The 17387-nt window shown below is 30.6% G+C and overlaps 1 protein-coding gene across 1 annotated transcript in view; it reads right to left on the reverse strand.

Moving 5' to 3' along the window:
• Positions 1 to 17387, reverse strand: part of FREM2 (FRAS1 related extracellular matrix 2) — a 208208-nt gene that overhangs the window by 30900 nt on the left and 159921 nt on the right. The window contains 7 exon segments of the mRNA XM_074304856.1: positions 855 to 986; positions 2958 to 3261; positions 5477 to 5635; positions 7177 to 7307; positions 14609 to 14791; positions 14882 to 15046; positions 16575 to 16772. Coding sequence (XP_074160957.1) covers positions 855 to 986; positions 2958 to 3261; positions 5477 to 5635; positions 7177 to 7307; positions 14609 to 14791; positions 14882 to 15046; positions 16575 to 16772 — 1272 coding nt within the window.

Consider the following 17387-nt stretch of genomic DNA (forward strand, 5'->3'; position numbering starts at 1 on the left):
TGATAGACTTAGTCGACTCAGCAATGTGGTGATCCAAGAAAATTCTAATAGACTTGGGATGGAAAATGCCATCTGCATCTAGAAAAAGAACTGTGGAAACTAAGTACATTGAACCATATTATTTTAACTTTTATTTTGTTTGCTTTTTCTTTCTCATGGTTTTCACTTATTGTTCTGTTTTTTCTTTCACAAAATGACTAATGGGAATGTTTTAAATGATTATACAAGTATAACCTATATCAGATTGCTTGCTGTCTTAAGGAGATAATGGAGAAAAAAATATAATTCAAAATTTTACAAAATGAATGTTCAAAACTATCTTATATAATTGGAAAAATAAAATATCACTGAACTAAAAAAAACAGAAAGCATCCTAATTATTATAAATATTTAGAGACAAAGACCCATCATATGTTTAAAGGAAATGCTCTAATATCTACATCAACTACTGTGCTTTCTGAATGCTTAATCTTTAGCAAAGTTACTAAGCAGTTTAGAAGCAATTATATATATATATATATATATATATATATATATATATATATATATATATATATATATATATACCTATTTCTCAAAAGTGAGGAATTCAAGTAGCTGTCTGTGGCTTCATTTAACATTTAAATAACCAGTTTATTAAATTTCAAAGACAGAAGGAAGAAATGAATTTCAAAGACACAGAAAAAAAATACTGTTGTAGAAAAAAAAGGCAGAATAACAGTCTTAGGGCATGCTAGCTACAGGCCTTCAAAGATGTAAGCTTATAAATTATGTGTAGGGTTATTTAGGATAATAAGCAAAAAATACTAATTACCAAAACATTTTCATGATTTGACCAAATTTCGTTTACCTACCATCAATGTGGGGCATTGTAACAGTAAGCTTGATGAGATTTGTGTAGTCTGAATCTTCAGAGCCTGTATAACGCAATTTGGCTGAGAATGGTTCTGCACCCACCACACCTGGCACCCGAGGCTGACAAAGACCTTTGTGAAAAGTATAAAAAATGTTTTTGTATGTGCAGTTAAGAGGAAGAATAGCTTACTATGGAGCTCAAATATATTTTAAAAAAAGATAATTTCTCTTAATACCAATTTTAAAAAACCACACATAATAGCAGGTTATATCATTACAAGGCATATCATTAGGAAATGAAACAATACAATAAATGGTTCTGAGGCAATCCTACCTACCTTATATGCTCTACTAAAGGCACAAGAAGGTGTTTTTTTTTTTTTTTTTGTTTGTTAGTGGAATTTTTTGGGGGTGTTGCCTTTAGACATTTGAGTTAATTTAATATATGTCTATGATCATGAAACCTTCTTAATGGCAACAGAAAGTGGATGATTAGTAGGTAGAGAACTGATAACAGTATCTGATTCAAGTTGAATTTGAATTCTGTCTCAGATTCTGATTAGTATTATAACAGAAGAAGTCACTAAATTTCTTTCTGCCTCAGATTCCTTATATGTAAGTTAAGGGAGTTTGACTTTATGTGTTCTAAAATTCTTTTCAACTTTAGATTTATGACATTATACTAGGAAGGCCATATACACAAATAAATGAAATAAATAGGAAAAATCACAGTTGATTTAGCTGAATTAGCATATTTATCTTTATAAGCACTTTGTTGTATGTGTAAATATGAAGGGATCCTAAATAAACATATACTTTTTGGTTCACAAATTAAACTCATTGTATGTTCTTTCTAACTAATTATAGCTATCCTTAGTAAATAGATACCAAAGATATAGAATTTTTTCCCTTTCACACTGAATAATATTTTAAAAAAGTAAAAGTGACTCAGGGCATAAAACAAACCAATGCACCAGTAATTCTGACATATAAAAAAATCTTATAAAATATAAAAAAATCTTAAAATAATAGTACACTAGCATTATTTAGTATATTAAGGTTTGGAAATAACTTTATATATATTTCATTTGATACTTACACAAATTTTGTGAGGGAGATATTATTATTCCCATTTTAAAGAGGAGAAAACTGAGACTGGAAGAGTTTATGTGACTTGCCCAAAGTCTTACAGCTAACTCTCTTAGCAAGGATTTGAATTCAGTTCTTCTAGACTTTAAGTCTAACATTTTATTTATTGTAATATCTAGCTGCTTCTATATTTTTTTCAACACAGATTTATATAATATGATTTCATTTCTACAGAAAGTATCAAACTCTTGCATTATGAAAAGGTAACATTAAATTTCTTTCTATTTTTATTCAGAATAAAAAAGAATAAACGGACAGACCGATATTACAGTGCAAATGAGAGAAGTAACTAGAAAGTCTATATCCTTCATAGATCACTTTGTGTAATAGCAATGTTTAGTATTCTTGCCTAAGCAATTGCTCGATCTCAAAAACACTAAAAAGTATAGATTAATCAAAAGGGATAGAGACTAGACTTGTTGATTTCATTTTTATAGGTAATTCCTAAGTAAGGGAACTCCAATGACTCATAACTTATAGTTTTAGTGTTCCATATAACAATTTGTGATTAAGTGATTTTTCTCTAGGGTCATAGGGCTAACAATTATCAGAAGTGGTGTTTGAGCCTAAGTCTTCTTGATTCCAAAATAAACTATAGCATGTTGCATTTTTTTTTAAGAAAGAGTTATATTTGACCTAAAATACATTTTTATTAAATAACAGATACTGAATATATAACTTCAGTATATTTCAGTTTATGTTACATATGTGTTCCTAAAAGTGTACAAATGAACTGAATTTATGTAAGTTAAACCATTTTTAAATGTACTTGCAAGATCATAATCTTCAGAACAGGCAAAAAGTTTGTTTCTTGTTACAAAAAAGAATAGAATGCTTATAGAGTGATGCTGACTTGCTTGAGAGAAAGATAACTTTCTAATACTGTTCTGAATGTAGACGTTACATACATTTGACTATAATTTTGACTTTAAATGAATAAAGACATAAATTACCTTCTTCTCTGTTCACAGTGACGATTGGGCTCATTAGTTCCAGTCCTTCATTTCCATCGGTGTTCACAGCTCTAGCTGCACACTGTACTCTGGAACCAGCTTGAAAGTAAATGGAGTCCAAAGTGATCATCTTAGAGGAGGTAAAAAAGGTGTCAAAATCCACTTCTTTCATGGGGCTCGTCACACCATCAGGGCCTGTGGGTGCACTAACAAGCCATCGGTATCTAGTCAAAGTATCATTGATACTCTCACTTGCACATATGGAGCCTGTCTTCTCATAATCAGAATATTTGGGGTTGCAAGCCTATGGAAAGCAGAAATAATGTTATTGTGACAATTATATATAATTACCTGAAATTGTTCTTTTCAAAGTGACCTTATCTACCTCCAAAGTTCCCTTGATGCTTTCTTAGATGTACAGATTTCTTAAATAAAGATTTCTATAGTAGAGGACCCTAGATCTGTCTTTTTTCCTTTGCCCTAGTCCTACACTGCCAGACTTTCAATGAACATCTTGAATAAGAATGCTACACTAGCATCTGGTTGTTCAAGATATCAAACTCATCTTCTATATATAAGTTTATTTTCTTCACTTTCCTATTTTTCTTGATAGTATTAATGTTTCCCACTTATTCAGTCTTCAAATTTTAGAATCAATCAAAATGGATAGAGACTAGACCTGTGTTTTCATTCATTACACAGAATTCCTAAGTAATGGAACTTCATCCATCAATGAGTCATAAGGACTTTGTTTTCCCTATAACAATGAGTAGTTAAGTGATTTTTCCAGGGTCACACAGCTAGTAGTTGTCAGAGGTGCTGTTTGAACCTTGGTCTCCTTGGCTCCAAAATAAACTACATATTGCCTTTTATTAAAAAAGGTCATATTGATTATTATTATATTATATAATAATTGATGTTATTTTATCTTGATAAGGTTATGTTATATGGATTCTTCCTTATAGCTCATTTAATATTCCCCAGTCAGGGGGTCAAATCTTACTTTTTGATATATCTTTCCATTCCTATTACTGTAGTGAAGGTACATGGTTCATACCCAGAATAATGTAATGAGCATTTGACTGATATTTTTGGGTTCCATCCTCTTTTCATTCTATATTATACACTATTGCTAGAATAATATTCTTACAGCACCATTTTGAATTTATCCTTTTCTGATAAAACAAAAAAAAATTGTAGACCCAATTTAATCTAAAAATCCTCCATGCCACTTTTTCAGATTCAGTTCCAAGCTACTTTTTCAGATTTATTAATTCATTCAACAAAAATCATGAACTCATTTTCTTAGACCATACTTCTAATGCTGGAAAAAGACTATATATGAATACCATGGAAACTGAAGGAATTGGCTTGTATCTTAATTAATTGTTCTTAATTGATTGGACCTTAATTGAGTTCTTTATCACAGGAGATGAAGAGTCAAGATCCAAAGAGATCTTTTTAGGATAGAACATTGGGATGAATCGAATAAGATGAAATTCAGGAGAGATATGTGTAAAGTGCTATATTTGTGTACAAAAAAATCAACTTCACATATGTAATATGGGGAAACATGGGGATTTAGCAGTTGTTCTGAAAAAAAAAAGATCTATGTTTGTACTCTACTGTAAGCTCATTATGAGTCAGCAGTATGATATGACAGTCAAAATAGCTAATGTAATCATGGGTTATATTAGGAGGGATGTAGCTTCCACAAATAAAGAAGTGATAATCCCACCTTGTCAGATGTCATTTGGAGTATTGTGCTCAGTTCTAGGTACAATGATTTAGAAAAGATACAAACTAGACAATCTTCATATTTAATACATGATAAAAACATGGTGCCTTATATGACACAGTTACAATATAAATGTATTATCTCTTCTATTTTATGTTTTTGTCATTTTCTACATATATTTTATATTTTGATACATCTATATCTTTGATTAGGTACCTTGACTTAGAATTCTTTTAAACCCCATACCATCTTTCCCAACCCAATTGTTCATAACAATTCTTCAATCTCTTCCATGAAACATTCTAAAAATATGTCAGATCATTTCATCTGAATTCAATTTAATTTGATGCAAAATAACCATTATTTTTTTAATTGGCTACTCTTCATAGAGTAATTTATTAACCATTGGAAAGATATAACAATGTTATAACAAATGCCTATTATTTTTTATCTCTTATATTGCCCTTATTATGTAAGATCATTATAGTTATCTATGAACATTTTGAAAAATTCTATAATAGTTTGCATGGTTTTTAAAAACAATCATCTTATCTTGATTCATTTTCCTATTCCCAAAGCATCTAAGAAATAGTCATTCATAATTGACACTCAACAAATGAATGAAAGAATGGATAAGTGAGTGAGTAAAAATAAATTATTCATTAAATATCATCATAATTTTCCTTTGTAAATGTCAAGATTATCACATCCAGAAAAAATATAAATTTATTTGACTTTTTAAAATCAGTTATTTTCAAGTATTCTACAGTTTCCTACTCACTGTAACACAAGCCAAAGGATAGCCAGGCACTGGGCCAGGGCTGTCTTTAATTTGGAAAGTGTCATCATATATCAAAAGGGACACAACTTGAGGCACAGAAGGGAAAGTGACATCTGCCATGCTGTTCATTTCTTCTATGTACACAATGGCTTTGGTCACCTAGGAAAAAAAAGAAGAATAAATACCATAGATTAATAATTTTACCCTAAGTACACTAATCAAAATTTACTGTTGATGTGATTAGTATTTTTCTCTAATCATAGATGAAAGTGATTATCTTCTCTACTTCTTGAATTTAAAAAATAACAAAGTAAAAACAAAACAATTCATTATAAGAGAAACATTATAAAATAGAAGAGACTCACTATGAAATTTAATGGAAAAAAACAAACTTTGTTTTGAATTTACATTCACAATAGATGAATAGTTTAAGTTTGAGAATGGTGATTTTATTTGCCTTTAGTTACTGGATTAGTGGATCAGAGAAATGTCAAAAACAGTATACCTGGATTTCATCAAGGTTTTTCATAAAGCTCTCATGATAATTTAAAGATAAGATAAGAAGCTTTAGCCTAGAAGCAAGTGTTATTTTGGGCTATATTAACAGAAGAACCAAAGTCAAGGATGGCATAGTAGGCTTTCACCACAGGAAGACCTACTATAATCCAAGTCTAATCATTAAACAAACATGCAGGCTATGTGACCCTGGACAAATCACTTAATCTCAGTGTTTTAGGCAACTCTCTAAGATTGTAATTTAACTACAATAATAACTAGCATTTACATAAAGCTTTAAGGTTTGTAAAATAGTATATATATATGTATATATGCATATAAATATATGTATACATAAACTTTGTTTTATTCTTAAAATAATTCTGTGAACTAGGTGCTGTTGTTAATTTTTAATTAAGGCATATAGAGGTTAAATGATTTGCCCAAGTTCACACAGTAACTAATGATAAAGAAAATGCCAACTTGCATTAGTTAGAGAGAATTTCCTCATCTGTTCTTTGTATCAGGGAAGACACAGATCCAGTATCTATCCTTATAATGAAATGAAGGAATGAAACAATTAAGCTTTTACTAAAATGCAAGACATTATAATAAGCACCTTAGCAATAGTATGTCATTTATTCAAAACAACAACCCTGAGAGGTAGATGCTATTATTATCCCCATTTTACAGATGAGGAAATTTAGAGTGAGAGATAAGTGATTAAGGAATCTATTTCATTGATTCAAAATCATTACATGCATTCAGGAAGGAAATGTCAGTATTTTATGAAAGCTATGATTTCATCTATGTAGATAATTTTTGAAATAATAAGTCTCTTCAAATTTTAGTAGATGGTTTAATTCATTGGTATGACCAACAACATTCAGTTCCTGGAGGCCACACTTATGGTAAGATGACTTTCTGAACTTAGCTAGATTTATTCTGCAAGGACAGATGCCATCTCTTTCCAAGTCCAAACTTTTTCTGATTTGATAAAACCTAACAGAACTTGTTCTATGATGGCATAGACTCCTAGTAAGAGGCAACAAATCATGGTTGATGGGGCACAGGAAGAACTGGGTTTAAACCCTATCTCAAGTATTCACTTTGTGAATTATGTAGAATTTTTATAGCAGATTTTGGAATAAGCCTGTAACATGGTGCCAGTAGAGTACTTGCACATATGAAGATTACTCACTTACCTGTGTCTCTGCTACCATGTTTTCATCAGGCTTCAGGTGAACAGTGAAGGCTTCTCTCATCTCTCTGACGCCATCAAAGAGCACTTCAATCTCAACAATATGTTGGGTTTCACCCTCCTTAAATTCAATTTCTACAAATGTAAAAAAGATAGATTAAAATTTAAAGTCTATAGGGCAGATTACTTATAATTTTTAAATTTTTAAAAAAATTAATTAAAAAAAGATAAACAGAATTTTCTATTTTCATGACTCATTTCCTACATAGCTGTCACTAGTCAATATTAGGAATACCCTAAAAGCACAATATGATAAAATCAGAAGTCTAGATTTAGAGCTAGAAGGATTTCTAGACCAAACTTATAGTTTTACACCAGAAGCCAAGGGTATTGAAATAAACTCTCTAAAATTACAGTTAAAATCTGAACCCAGAGCCTCAGATTCTAAATCCAGATCTTGTTCTGCTCTAGAATACTAAGTATAAGTTAACTTGACTAGATATAAATTAAAGTGAATGATTTTTGTCACTAGTACAGAGGGTGTTTTTCTTCTGTGTTGACAAAAAATGTTTAAGTGGAGTTTTAGTTTTTGTTTTCATTTCAATGAATAATTTAATTTGATTGCACTTTTGGAAAATCAAGTGGTTAGAGACAGTAGAGGATGATGGAAGGTTAAATTTGGAGTTAAAAGACTGGTTTACAGACTCATTTTGCTGTTTACTAGTTGTGTGACCCTGGGAATGACTTACTTTTCCTCCCTGAATTTTACTTATCCCATCTGAAAAATCAGGGAAATGGACTGCTGGTTTATAAGGTATCTTTTAGTTCTAGATCCTGTGATCTTGATTGTATTTTAAATATTTTTTTCTTTATTGCTTAATTTTTTTTTTGTTTTAGAAATAAGAATGCAGTTGAATTTTTGCTCATATTTATTGTTGGACATGTCCTAGTAGACAAGGGAAGATATGTTGATTAAAAATAGAGTGCAGATTAAAAACATATGACTACATTTAATATTTGCCTTTTGAAAAATTAGGCCAATTATTAAGATAAAATGAGTAATCACTTTAGGTAGGTGATTCAATGCATATATTTTTTCTTTTTGTTAAATATTTTTAAATAATAGCTTTTTATTTTCAAAATGTATGCAAAGATAATTTTCAACATTTACCTTTGTAAAACTTTGTGTTCTAAATTTTTCTCCCTTCCTTCTCCTACCTCCTCTCAGACAGCAAGTAATTTGTTTAAAAGTTAAACATATGCAATTTGTCTGTACATATTTCCACATTTATCATGCTACACAAGAAGTCACATTAAAAATGAAAAAAATGAGAAAGATAAAAAACAACACAACAAAAAGGTAAAAATATTATGTTGTTGTCTAAATTCAGTTCCCACAGTCTTCTTTCTAGTTTCAGAGGGTTCTCTCCATCACAAGTCTATTGGAAGTGGCCTGAATCACCTAATTGTTGAAAAAAGCCACATCCATCAGAACTGATCATCACATAATCTTATTGTTGTGCATAATGTTCTCTTGGTTCTAGTCACTTCATTGAGCCATCAGTTCTCTCCAGGCCTTTCTGAAATCACCCTACTGCTTGTTTCTTATAGAGCATAATATTTCACAACTTTCATATACCACAACATATTCAGGCATTCCACAACTGATGGGCATCCCATTCAGTTTCCAGTTCTTTGTATCACACAAAGGAATGCTACAAACATTTTTGCATATGAGGGTCTCTTTTCCTTTTTATTATTATCTCTTTGGTTTCCAATAAAGATACTGCTGTATCAAAGGATATACACAGTTTGATACTCCTTTGGACACGGTTCCAAATTGCTCTCCAGAATGCTTGGATCAATTTACAACTCAACTAACAATGTATTAGTATTCCAGTGTTCCCAAATCCCCTCCAACATTTATCTTTATCTTTTCCTGTTCATTTTAGCTAATCTGAGAGGTGTGTAGTGGTATCTCGGAGTTGTCTTAATTTGCATTTCTCTGATCAATAATGATTTAGAGCATTTTATCATATGACCAGAAATAGTTTTAATTTCTTCACCTGAAAATTGTTTGTTTATATCCTTTGACCATTTATCAATTGGAGAATGGCTTTTATTCTTATAAATATAAGTCAATGCTCTATATATTTTAGAAAGGAGGTCTTTATCAGAACTCTTGGATGTAAAGATTTTTCCCCAGTTTTCTGTATCTCCTCTACTCTTGGCTTGTTGCATTTGTTTTGTTTGTACAAACACTTATAAATTCAATATAATCAAAATTATACATTTGCATTTCATAATGTATACTGGTTCTTCTTTGGCCATAAATTTTTTCCCTTCTCCACATATATGAGAGGTACCACTATCCCCTGTTCTCCTAATTTGCTTATAATATTCACCCTTTATGTCTAAATCATGAATCCATTTCAACTTTATCTTGATATAGGGTGTTAGATATTGGCCAATGACTAGTTCCTACCAAACTATTTTCTAATTTTCTTAGCAATTTTTGTCAAATACTGAATTCTTATTCCAGAAGCTGTGCTATTTGAGTTTATCAAACATCAGATTACTATATTCATTGACTATTGAGTCTTGTTAACCTAACCTATTCCACCGATCAACTACTCTACTTCTTAGCCAGTACCAAATGGTTTGATGACTGCTGCTTTATAATATAGTTTTAGATCTGGTACAAATGGGCATTTTTTTCGTTAATTGCCTTGAAATTCATTTTTTTTCTTCTTCCAAATGACCTTTTTTTTTTTTTCTTGCTCTGTAATTTCTTGGAAGTTTGATTGATATGGCACTGAAAAAGTAGATTCATTTAGGTAGAATTGTCATTTTTATTACATTAGCTCAGCCTACTCATAAGCACTTGATATTCTTCCAGTTGTTGAGATCTAACTATATTTTGTGGAAAGTTTTGTAATTATGTTCATATAGCTCCTGACTTTGTCTTGATAGGTAGACTCCCATATATTTTAAAGTATCTAAAGTTTTAAAAACTGGAATTTCTCTTTGTATCTCTTGCTGCTGGACCTTTGTTGGTAATATATAGAAATTCTGATGATTTATGTGTATTTATTTTGTCCTGCAACTTTGCTAAATTAATTGTTTCTAGTAGTTTTTAGTTGATTCTCTAGGAATCTTTAGTTGATTCTCTAAGAATACCTTTATATAATCTTTAAAGAATGAGAATTTTGTTTCCTTATTACCTACTCTAATTCCTCTAATTTATTTTTTCTCTCTTATTGCTAAAGCTAGCATTTCTAATATAATACTGAATGGCAATGCTGATAGTGGGCAATGTTGTTTCACCCCTGATCTTATTGGGAATGCTTCTAGTTTATCCCCATTACATATGATGCTTGCTGTTGCTTTTAAATAAATGCTGCTGATCATTTTAAGGAAAACTCCATTTATTCCTATGCTCTCTAGTATTTTTAATAGGAATGGAAGTTGCATTTTGTCAAATGCATTTTATACATCTATTGAGATAATCATATGATTTCTGTTAGCTTGATTATTGATGCAGTCAATTATGTTAATAGTTTTCCTAATATTGAACCAGTCCTGCATTCCTGGTATAAATCCTACTTGATTATGGTGTACTATCATGGTGATAACTTCGTGTAATCTCTTTGAAAATATTTTATTAAGATTTTTACATCTATATCCATTAGGAAAATTGGTCTATAATTCTTTCTTTGTTTTGACCCTATCTAGATTAGATATCAACATCATATCATGTCCTAAAAGGAATTTGGCAAAACTCCTTCTTTCCCTATTTTTCCAAAAAGTTTGCATAGTATTGGAATTAATTGTTCTTCAAGTGTTGTGTAGAGTTCCCTTATAAATCCATCTGGCCCTGGAGATTTAGGGAGTTGATTAATAACTTGTTTAATTTCTTTTTCTAAAAATGGGACTTTTATCTAATTTATTTCCTCTTCTGTTAATCTGGGCAATCTATATTTTTGTAAGTATTCATCCATTTCACTTAGATTATCAGATTTACAGGCTTACAGTTGGGAAAAATAGTTCCTAATTATTGCTCTAATGTCCTCCTCATTGGTGGAAAGTTCATGCTATTCATTTTTTATACTAGCAATTTGATTTTCTTCTTTCCTTTTTTTCTAATCAAATTAACTAAAGGTTTATCTATTTTGTTGGGTTTTTCATAAAACCAACTCTTAGTTTTGTTTATAAGTTTAAGAGTTTTCTTATTTTCAATTTTATTAAACTTTCCTTTTATTTTCAGAATTTCAAATTTGGTATTTAATTGGGGTTTTTTAATGTTCTCTTCCTACAGTTTTTTTTAGTTGTATGCCCAATTCATTGATCTTCTCTTTCTCTATTTTATTCAACTAAACATCTAAAGATAGAACATTTCCCCTAAGAACTGCTTTGAATGCATCCTATACATTTTTGTATGTTGTTCCATTATGGTCATTTTCTTGGATGAAATTATTGATTGTTTCTATTGTTTGTTGTTTTCCCCTACTCACTGATTAAGATTTAGTTTCCAACTGGTTTTTGGTTTATTTTCCCCTGGCCTTTATTATATACAATTTTCATTGCATCTTGATCTGAAAAAAGATGCATTTGATTTTGATTTGATTTGATTTGTGCATTTTTATGCCCTAATAGAAGGTCAACTTTTATATAGGTTTCATGTACCACAAAGAAAAAAATATATATTCTTTTCTGTTCCCATTCAATTTTTTCCAAAGGTCTATCATATCTAACTTTTCTAAAATTCTATTTATCTCCTTTATTTTTTTCTTCTTGATTTTGTGATTTGATTTATGTAGTTCTGACAGAGTGAGGTTGAGATTCCTACTAGTATAATTTAGCTATTTCATCTTGCAGTTCTTTTAACTTCTCTAGGAATTTGGATGCTATAGTACTTGGTGTATATATGTTACTTCATTATCTATGGTGTCCTTTAGCAAAAGGCAATTTCCTTTCTTATCTCTTTTAATTAGATCTATTTTTGCTTTTGTTTGATCTGAGATCAGGATTGCTAGCCCTGCTCTTTTTTTTTTTTTTTTTTTTTCTTTACCTGAAGCATAATATATTCTGCTCTAGCCTTTGACCTTTATTCTGTATGTAACACTTTGCTTTAAATGTTTTTCCTGTAAACAACATATTGCAGGATTCTGACTTTTAATCCAGTCTGCTATCTGCCTCTGCTTTATGGGAGAGTTCATTCCATTCATTCCTATTCATTCCTTGGAATTTTCATTTTGGATCCTCTTTCAGAGAATTCTTTCAATGGCTATTTTACTTTCTGGTTCTGGACATAGAGCAGTTTTCCTTGATTATTTCTTGAAAAATGTTTCTAGGCTTTTTTTTTTTTCCATTGTGATATTTGGATAGGCCAATAATGCTTAGACTGTCTCTCTTGGATTATTTTTAGTTCAGTTAATTTTTCTGATGAGGTATTTTACATTTTTTATTTATTTTTTAATTTTTTGAGTCTTCTTTGAATGATTCTTGATATCTCACTAAGTCATTCACCTTCAATTGTTCAATTCTGATTTTTAATGGACTATTTTCTTCAGTTAGTTGTTTTTTTTGTTTGTTTTTTTTTTTGTTTTTTTGTTTTACCTTCTTTTGCATTTGACCAATTGAAATTTTAAGTTAATTGTTTTGTTCATTGGACTTTTTCCATTTCACCGATTCTATTTTTAGGGAGTTATTCTTTTTTTTTTTTTTTTTTTTTTTTACATTTCACCAAATCTATTTTTAAGGAATTGTTTTCTTTTTCCATTTCACCAAATATATATTTTAAGGAATTGTTTTCTTCAGATAATTTATGTTTCCTTTTTCAAACTCTCCAGCAAAACTTTCATTTTATTTTTCTATTTTTTCTTAAACTCTTTTAAAAGACATTCTTTGAATTCTTCCAAGAGAGCCTTTTGAGTTGCAGACCAATTCATATCACCTTTTGAGACTTTATCTGGAGGTGGTTTGCTTATACTGCCCTCAAGGTTTGAAGCCTGTTCTTCCCTTTCTCCATAATAGAGCTCTTTTTGCTTTTTTTGCTCATTTTTAATGGTTGAGGCTGTTTCTTAGAATACAGGAGAGTTGTCACTACCTTCCTCTACAGGCAGAAGGGGTTTTATGCAGCCTTCATACTGGTGCTGTAGGCTTCCTTCCCCCTGGATTGGAGTGGTCAAGTTCTATTCAGGGGCTCACTATTTGCCTTCTGTAGTTATGTTGGAAATCTCACATCTAGTCTGCTGATCTACTGGTTTGTGAATCAGTACAGAGTAGCTAACACTGCTGTATTTTGAATAACCACTTCCCACTAGATTCCCTCTAGTGTGTAGGAGCCTCTCTGTCCTGAGCTTCCCTATGCTGTACCTGTGCCTTCCAGGCCCAAATGAGACTTTTCCTGAAGTTCTTCCAAAAATGTTTTCTTCTGGAAACTTATTATACTCCAAATATTTGTGGGTTCTGTCACTTCAAAACCCAATCAGAAGCTTAATCTGGTTTTGATTCTGAGGGAAGTCGGGAAGAACTCAAAGACCTCTCTAATTTCTGCCATCTTGGCTTCACTCCTCATATATTTTTCTTTTAAACCAAAATTTACTTCTAATTATTGAAAAATAGTGCTTTGGTGTATACAAACACCTATAAAATCTTGGTTTTTTTCTATTAATTTTCTATTAATTTTCATGAAATGGAATTGTTTTTCTTTAAATATTTAGTCCATACATATTAATATTTTGATCTTTTGGGATACAACAATGTCAAACCTAAGAATTTATTATTTCCTTTTATTTTGTTTGGAAATCTATCATTAAATACATTTATTTTCTTTTTGAAATAATTTAATCATTTGTTCTTACATACTACACCCTCTTTTCCTTCCCTGTAATTGAGAATTATCCTTGTCAAAAGATAAAAAAGAAGGAAAAAATAGTTCAGCAAAATTAACCAACATAATGAAAAAAGGCTGTCATTATGTGTGATGTTCAATATCTATGGTTCCCCTTCTCTGCCAAAAAAAAAATCAAAGTAGTGTGGCTTTTCAAACTTTTCTTTGGGATCAAACTTCATCATAACTTCCCAACATTTAGTTTTGATCTGTTGTTGATGATGTTTGTTCAATTTATATTGTTTTAGTCTTTGTGTATATTGTTCTCCTGGTTTACTTCATATTGAATCACTTCATTTAAGTGATTACATGCTTCTCTCTATTCATCAAATTCACTGTTTTGTCTAGCATGATAACAGTAACACATCACAATTTGTTGAGTCATTGTCTGGTTGGTGGACAATTAATGCAACAGAGCAAATATTCATGTATCTATGTGAGTAGTTCTTTTCTTGCTTTTTTTTTTTTTCAAATTCATTGATCAGCATAGAAAATCAATAAAACACTAATCAGCTTAAAAGAAAATATGGCTCCTGCTTACCTTCTGACACAGGGTGATAATCTTCTCCTGAGACAGCAGAGCCATCCTTTGTATGCACTCTCACAATGGAAACCTTTGAAGTGTCTCCTTGGCGAAGCACAGGAATTTTCACAATGACTGATTGACTTGGTCCCTTTGGTTCACGGACACTAAATTTGGTTTCTCCAAGCTTAATAATTGTCCCTGAAATTTTGAAAAATAAAGACAAAGTGATTATATTGGTAATAATCTCCATGCTTAGTTCACATTATAATAGAGAAAAATTTTTCTTACTGTCAGCATCATCTCGGATCTTTATCAAAGTTTCATTTTGTTCACCAACTGAAGCTCCAAAAGGGGATTCACTTTGGGGAGTTCCAAGAACTAGACGCAATTCTTCTTCTTCTTCATAGATCACATCATCCATCAATACAAGAATACAGGGCTTCTCAGTCTCACCTGGAATGAGAATGTAAGAACTTGCTAAGTCATCATATAACCCAATCATAAAGTACATTTACATAGTGAAAAAATATAAGTGGAATTGGATGCAATTTCTTTAAAAGACCCTGATAATACCTGTACTCACAAAATGTCCTGTATATAGGACATATTTTAGAAAACTGAATACATTTTCCAAATTTCATAGAGATTTTCCATTTGTGTTCCTATATCTTTAATAAAATAGGTAGCTTTTCATATTGACATATAAAGGTTAGCCAGGTTTAATTTATTATTTTAAATTTTTTGAAAATAGAACTTCAAAATATTATGGCCTTCAACTTGCAGAATTCTGAAGTCATTTAAGACTTTAGAGGCTTTCTAATTGTAAAGTATAGTAGACATTAATTACAAATAAAGGAAATGAAAATATAATTGGTAAATATTTATTTAAATAAAATATATTCTAAAAAGAAAAAAATCACTATTAGACTAAGAAATATATATATTTTATCCTATAAGCAATTATTTAGGTGCTCCAAAAAGTAACTTTGTCAAACATAGGACTCAGGAAGATTATTTAATGCACTTATATGTAAGATAAATTGGAAAAGAGAGAAATTAATCAGGCCAGTTAAGTATGTTGGGAAAGAGACAAAAGAGACTCAGGGCAGTTGGGCAGCATACGTAATACCAATTAATTGTCCAGGCCAGAGATGATGTGGGGCTATACTAGAATTAAGGTAATAGCATTTGAGAGAAGGGAAATTGACAGTAGCAACAGAGAGGAAGGTTGAGCTTGTCTAAAGTTATCTGCTAGCCTAGTTATAAGACCATTCTCTTGGCATCCTGGAGTAAAGAGCTTCATATTATTCCACATAAAACTGGTTTACTGTGACTGTCGTCATTTTGCAATGAGGGCAAAAATTGAGGGAGGGGTTTTCTTTCCAACAAGGGAGGATAAACATGATTCCTTTCTTAGTCTTAAAGAGACCTGAGGAATAATTCATTTAATACTATTCTTTATCATTTTACTTGCATGTCCTTTTAAACATGCAAACTATTATTTAACACTACATTAATCAAAGAAACAAAAAAAATTAAGAGAATTGAAGGTCATTTATATTCATTGCCATAAAGGATTGAGAAAAAGTTTAAATTTAACAACTTTTCAAAATGTGTTTTCTTTTTAGAAAGAATAAATTTGTTATCAACCTTGTTATGGTGGTTATTAATCACAATCAAAGATTCTTAGATCTTAAATACAGAAAAAATGTTTTGTGATGAAAATCTACTAAAAATGTACGATCAATGAAAATTTTTTTCTCATTTTATTCTTTAAAAATCTATTTTTGTTGTTACATTTTGTTTTCATATAATGTAAATCTCTGCTTGTGTTTCTTCCTTTTCTCCTACAAAGCTATCCTTTATAATATTTTTTAAAAGAAAGCATAAGATGGAAAATCAGTAAAATCATTCAATACATCCATTAAAAAAACCTGATATTATATGCAATGTACAACCCAAAATCTGAGTTCTAACATACCAGGAAGGAATGTGATAATGGAACTCTCTGTGTTTGGACGTTCTTCAAAGTCCATCATTACTTGAGCAGATCCTTGTCGAGTGTAGCATCTCACTGAAGACCTATGTTGAATATCTCCACTCCTATATATCATGGCAACAATCTGGCCATCATTTTCATTACCACTGTATACACGTTCTTTAAACTGCATCTTAGGCACTATTAAAAAAAAAAAGTCAGAATGTTTTGAAAACTAAATTTTGAATGAAGCTGCTCAAAATACATTTCATTTTAAACTATCCTTTTTACTTGGAGACATGTAAAAGATAAATAGAGTAAGTTTTTTAAAAAATTAATAACATCAAAAAGAATAATTCTTTCCAGAGAATTCTGGTCACAACAGGTTTGAGGTAGGTTATAGTTAGAAGTATGTTGGTAAATGTTTAACAGTTACCCATCTAGATAAAAAAAGTATGCTCAATACATTTTAAAATTTAATCTAATTATTAACATTTCCCTCATCATTTTAAAATGTCTAGACAATAAAAAATGAATAAATCAAGTCCTGATTTGTACTATTTGCTGACTTCTGAGGTGCAAGTGCTTATACTGAAAATGTAACAATTCATCCATGAGTGGCCACTGCATCATCTTGGATACTGATTACATTAAGCAAAGCTGACAAAAAAATTGATTATGTGTTATTTCACATGGGACTTGGATTGTTTCAATTAAAAGAAAGAAAAAAGTAATATGACAATTCAAAGTAATAAAATTGTGATGTCTTGCACAGTTTGACAAATGTTGAACTGAACAGAATTTTAAATTGCCAGA

Source organism: Sminthopsis crassicaudata, chromosome 3 (assembly GCF_048593235.1).
Source record: "Sminthopsis crassicaudata isolate SCR6 chromosome 3, ASM4859323v1, whole genome shotgun sequence".
NCBI lineage: Eukaryota > Metazoa > Chordata > Mammalia > Dasyuromorphia > Dasyuridae > Sminthopsis > Sminthopsis crassicaudata.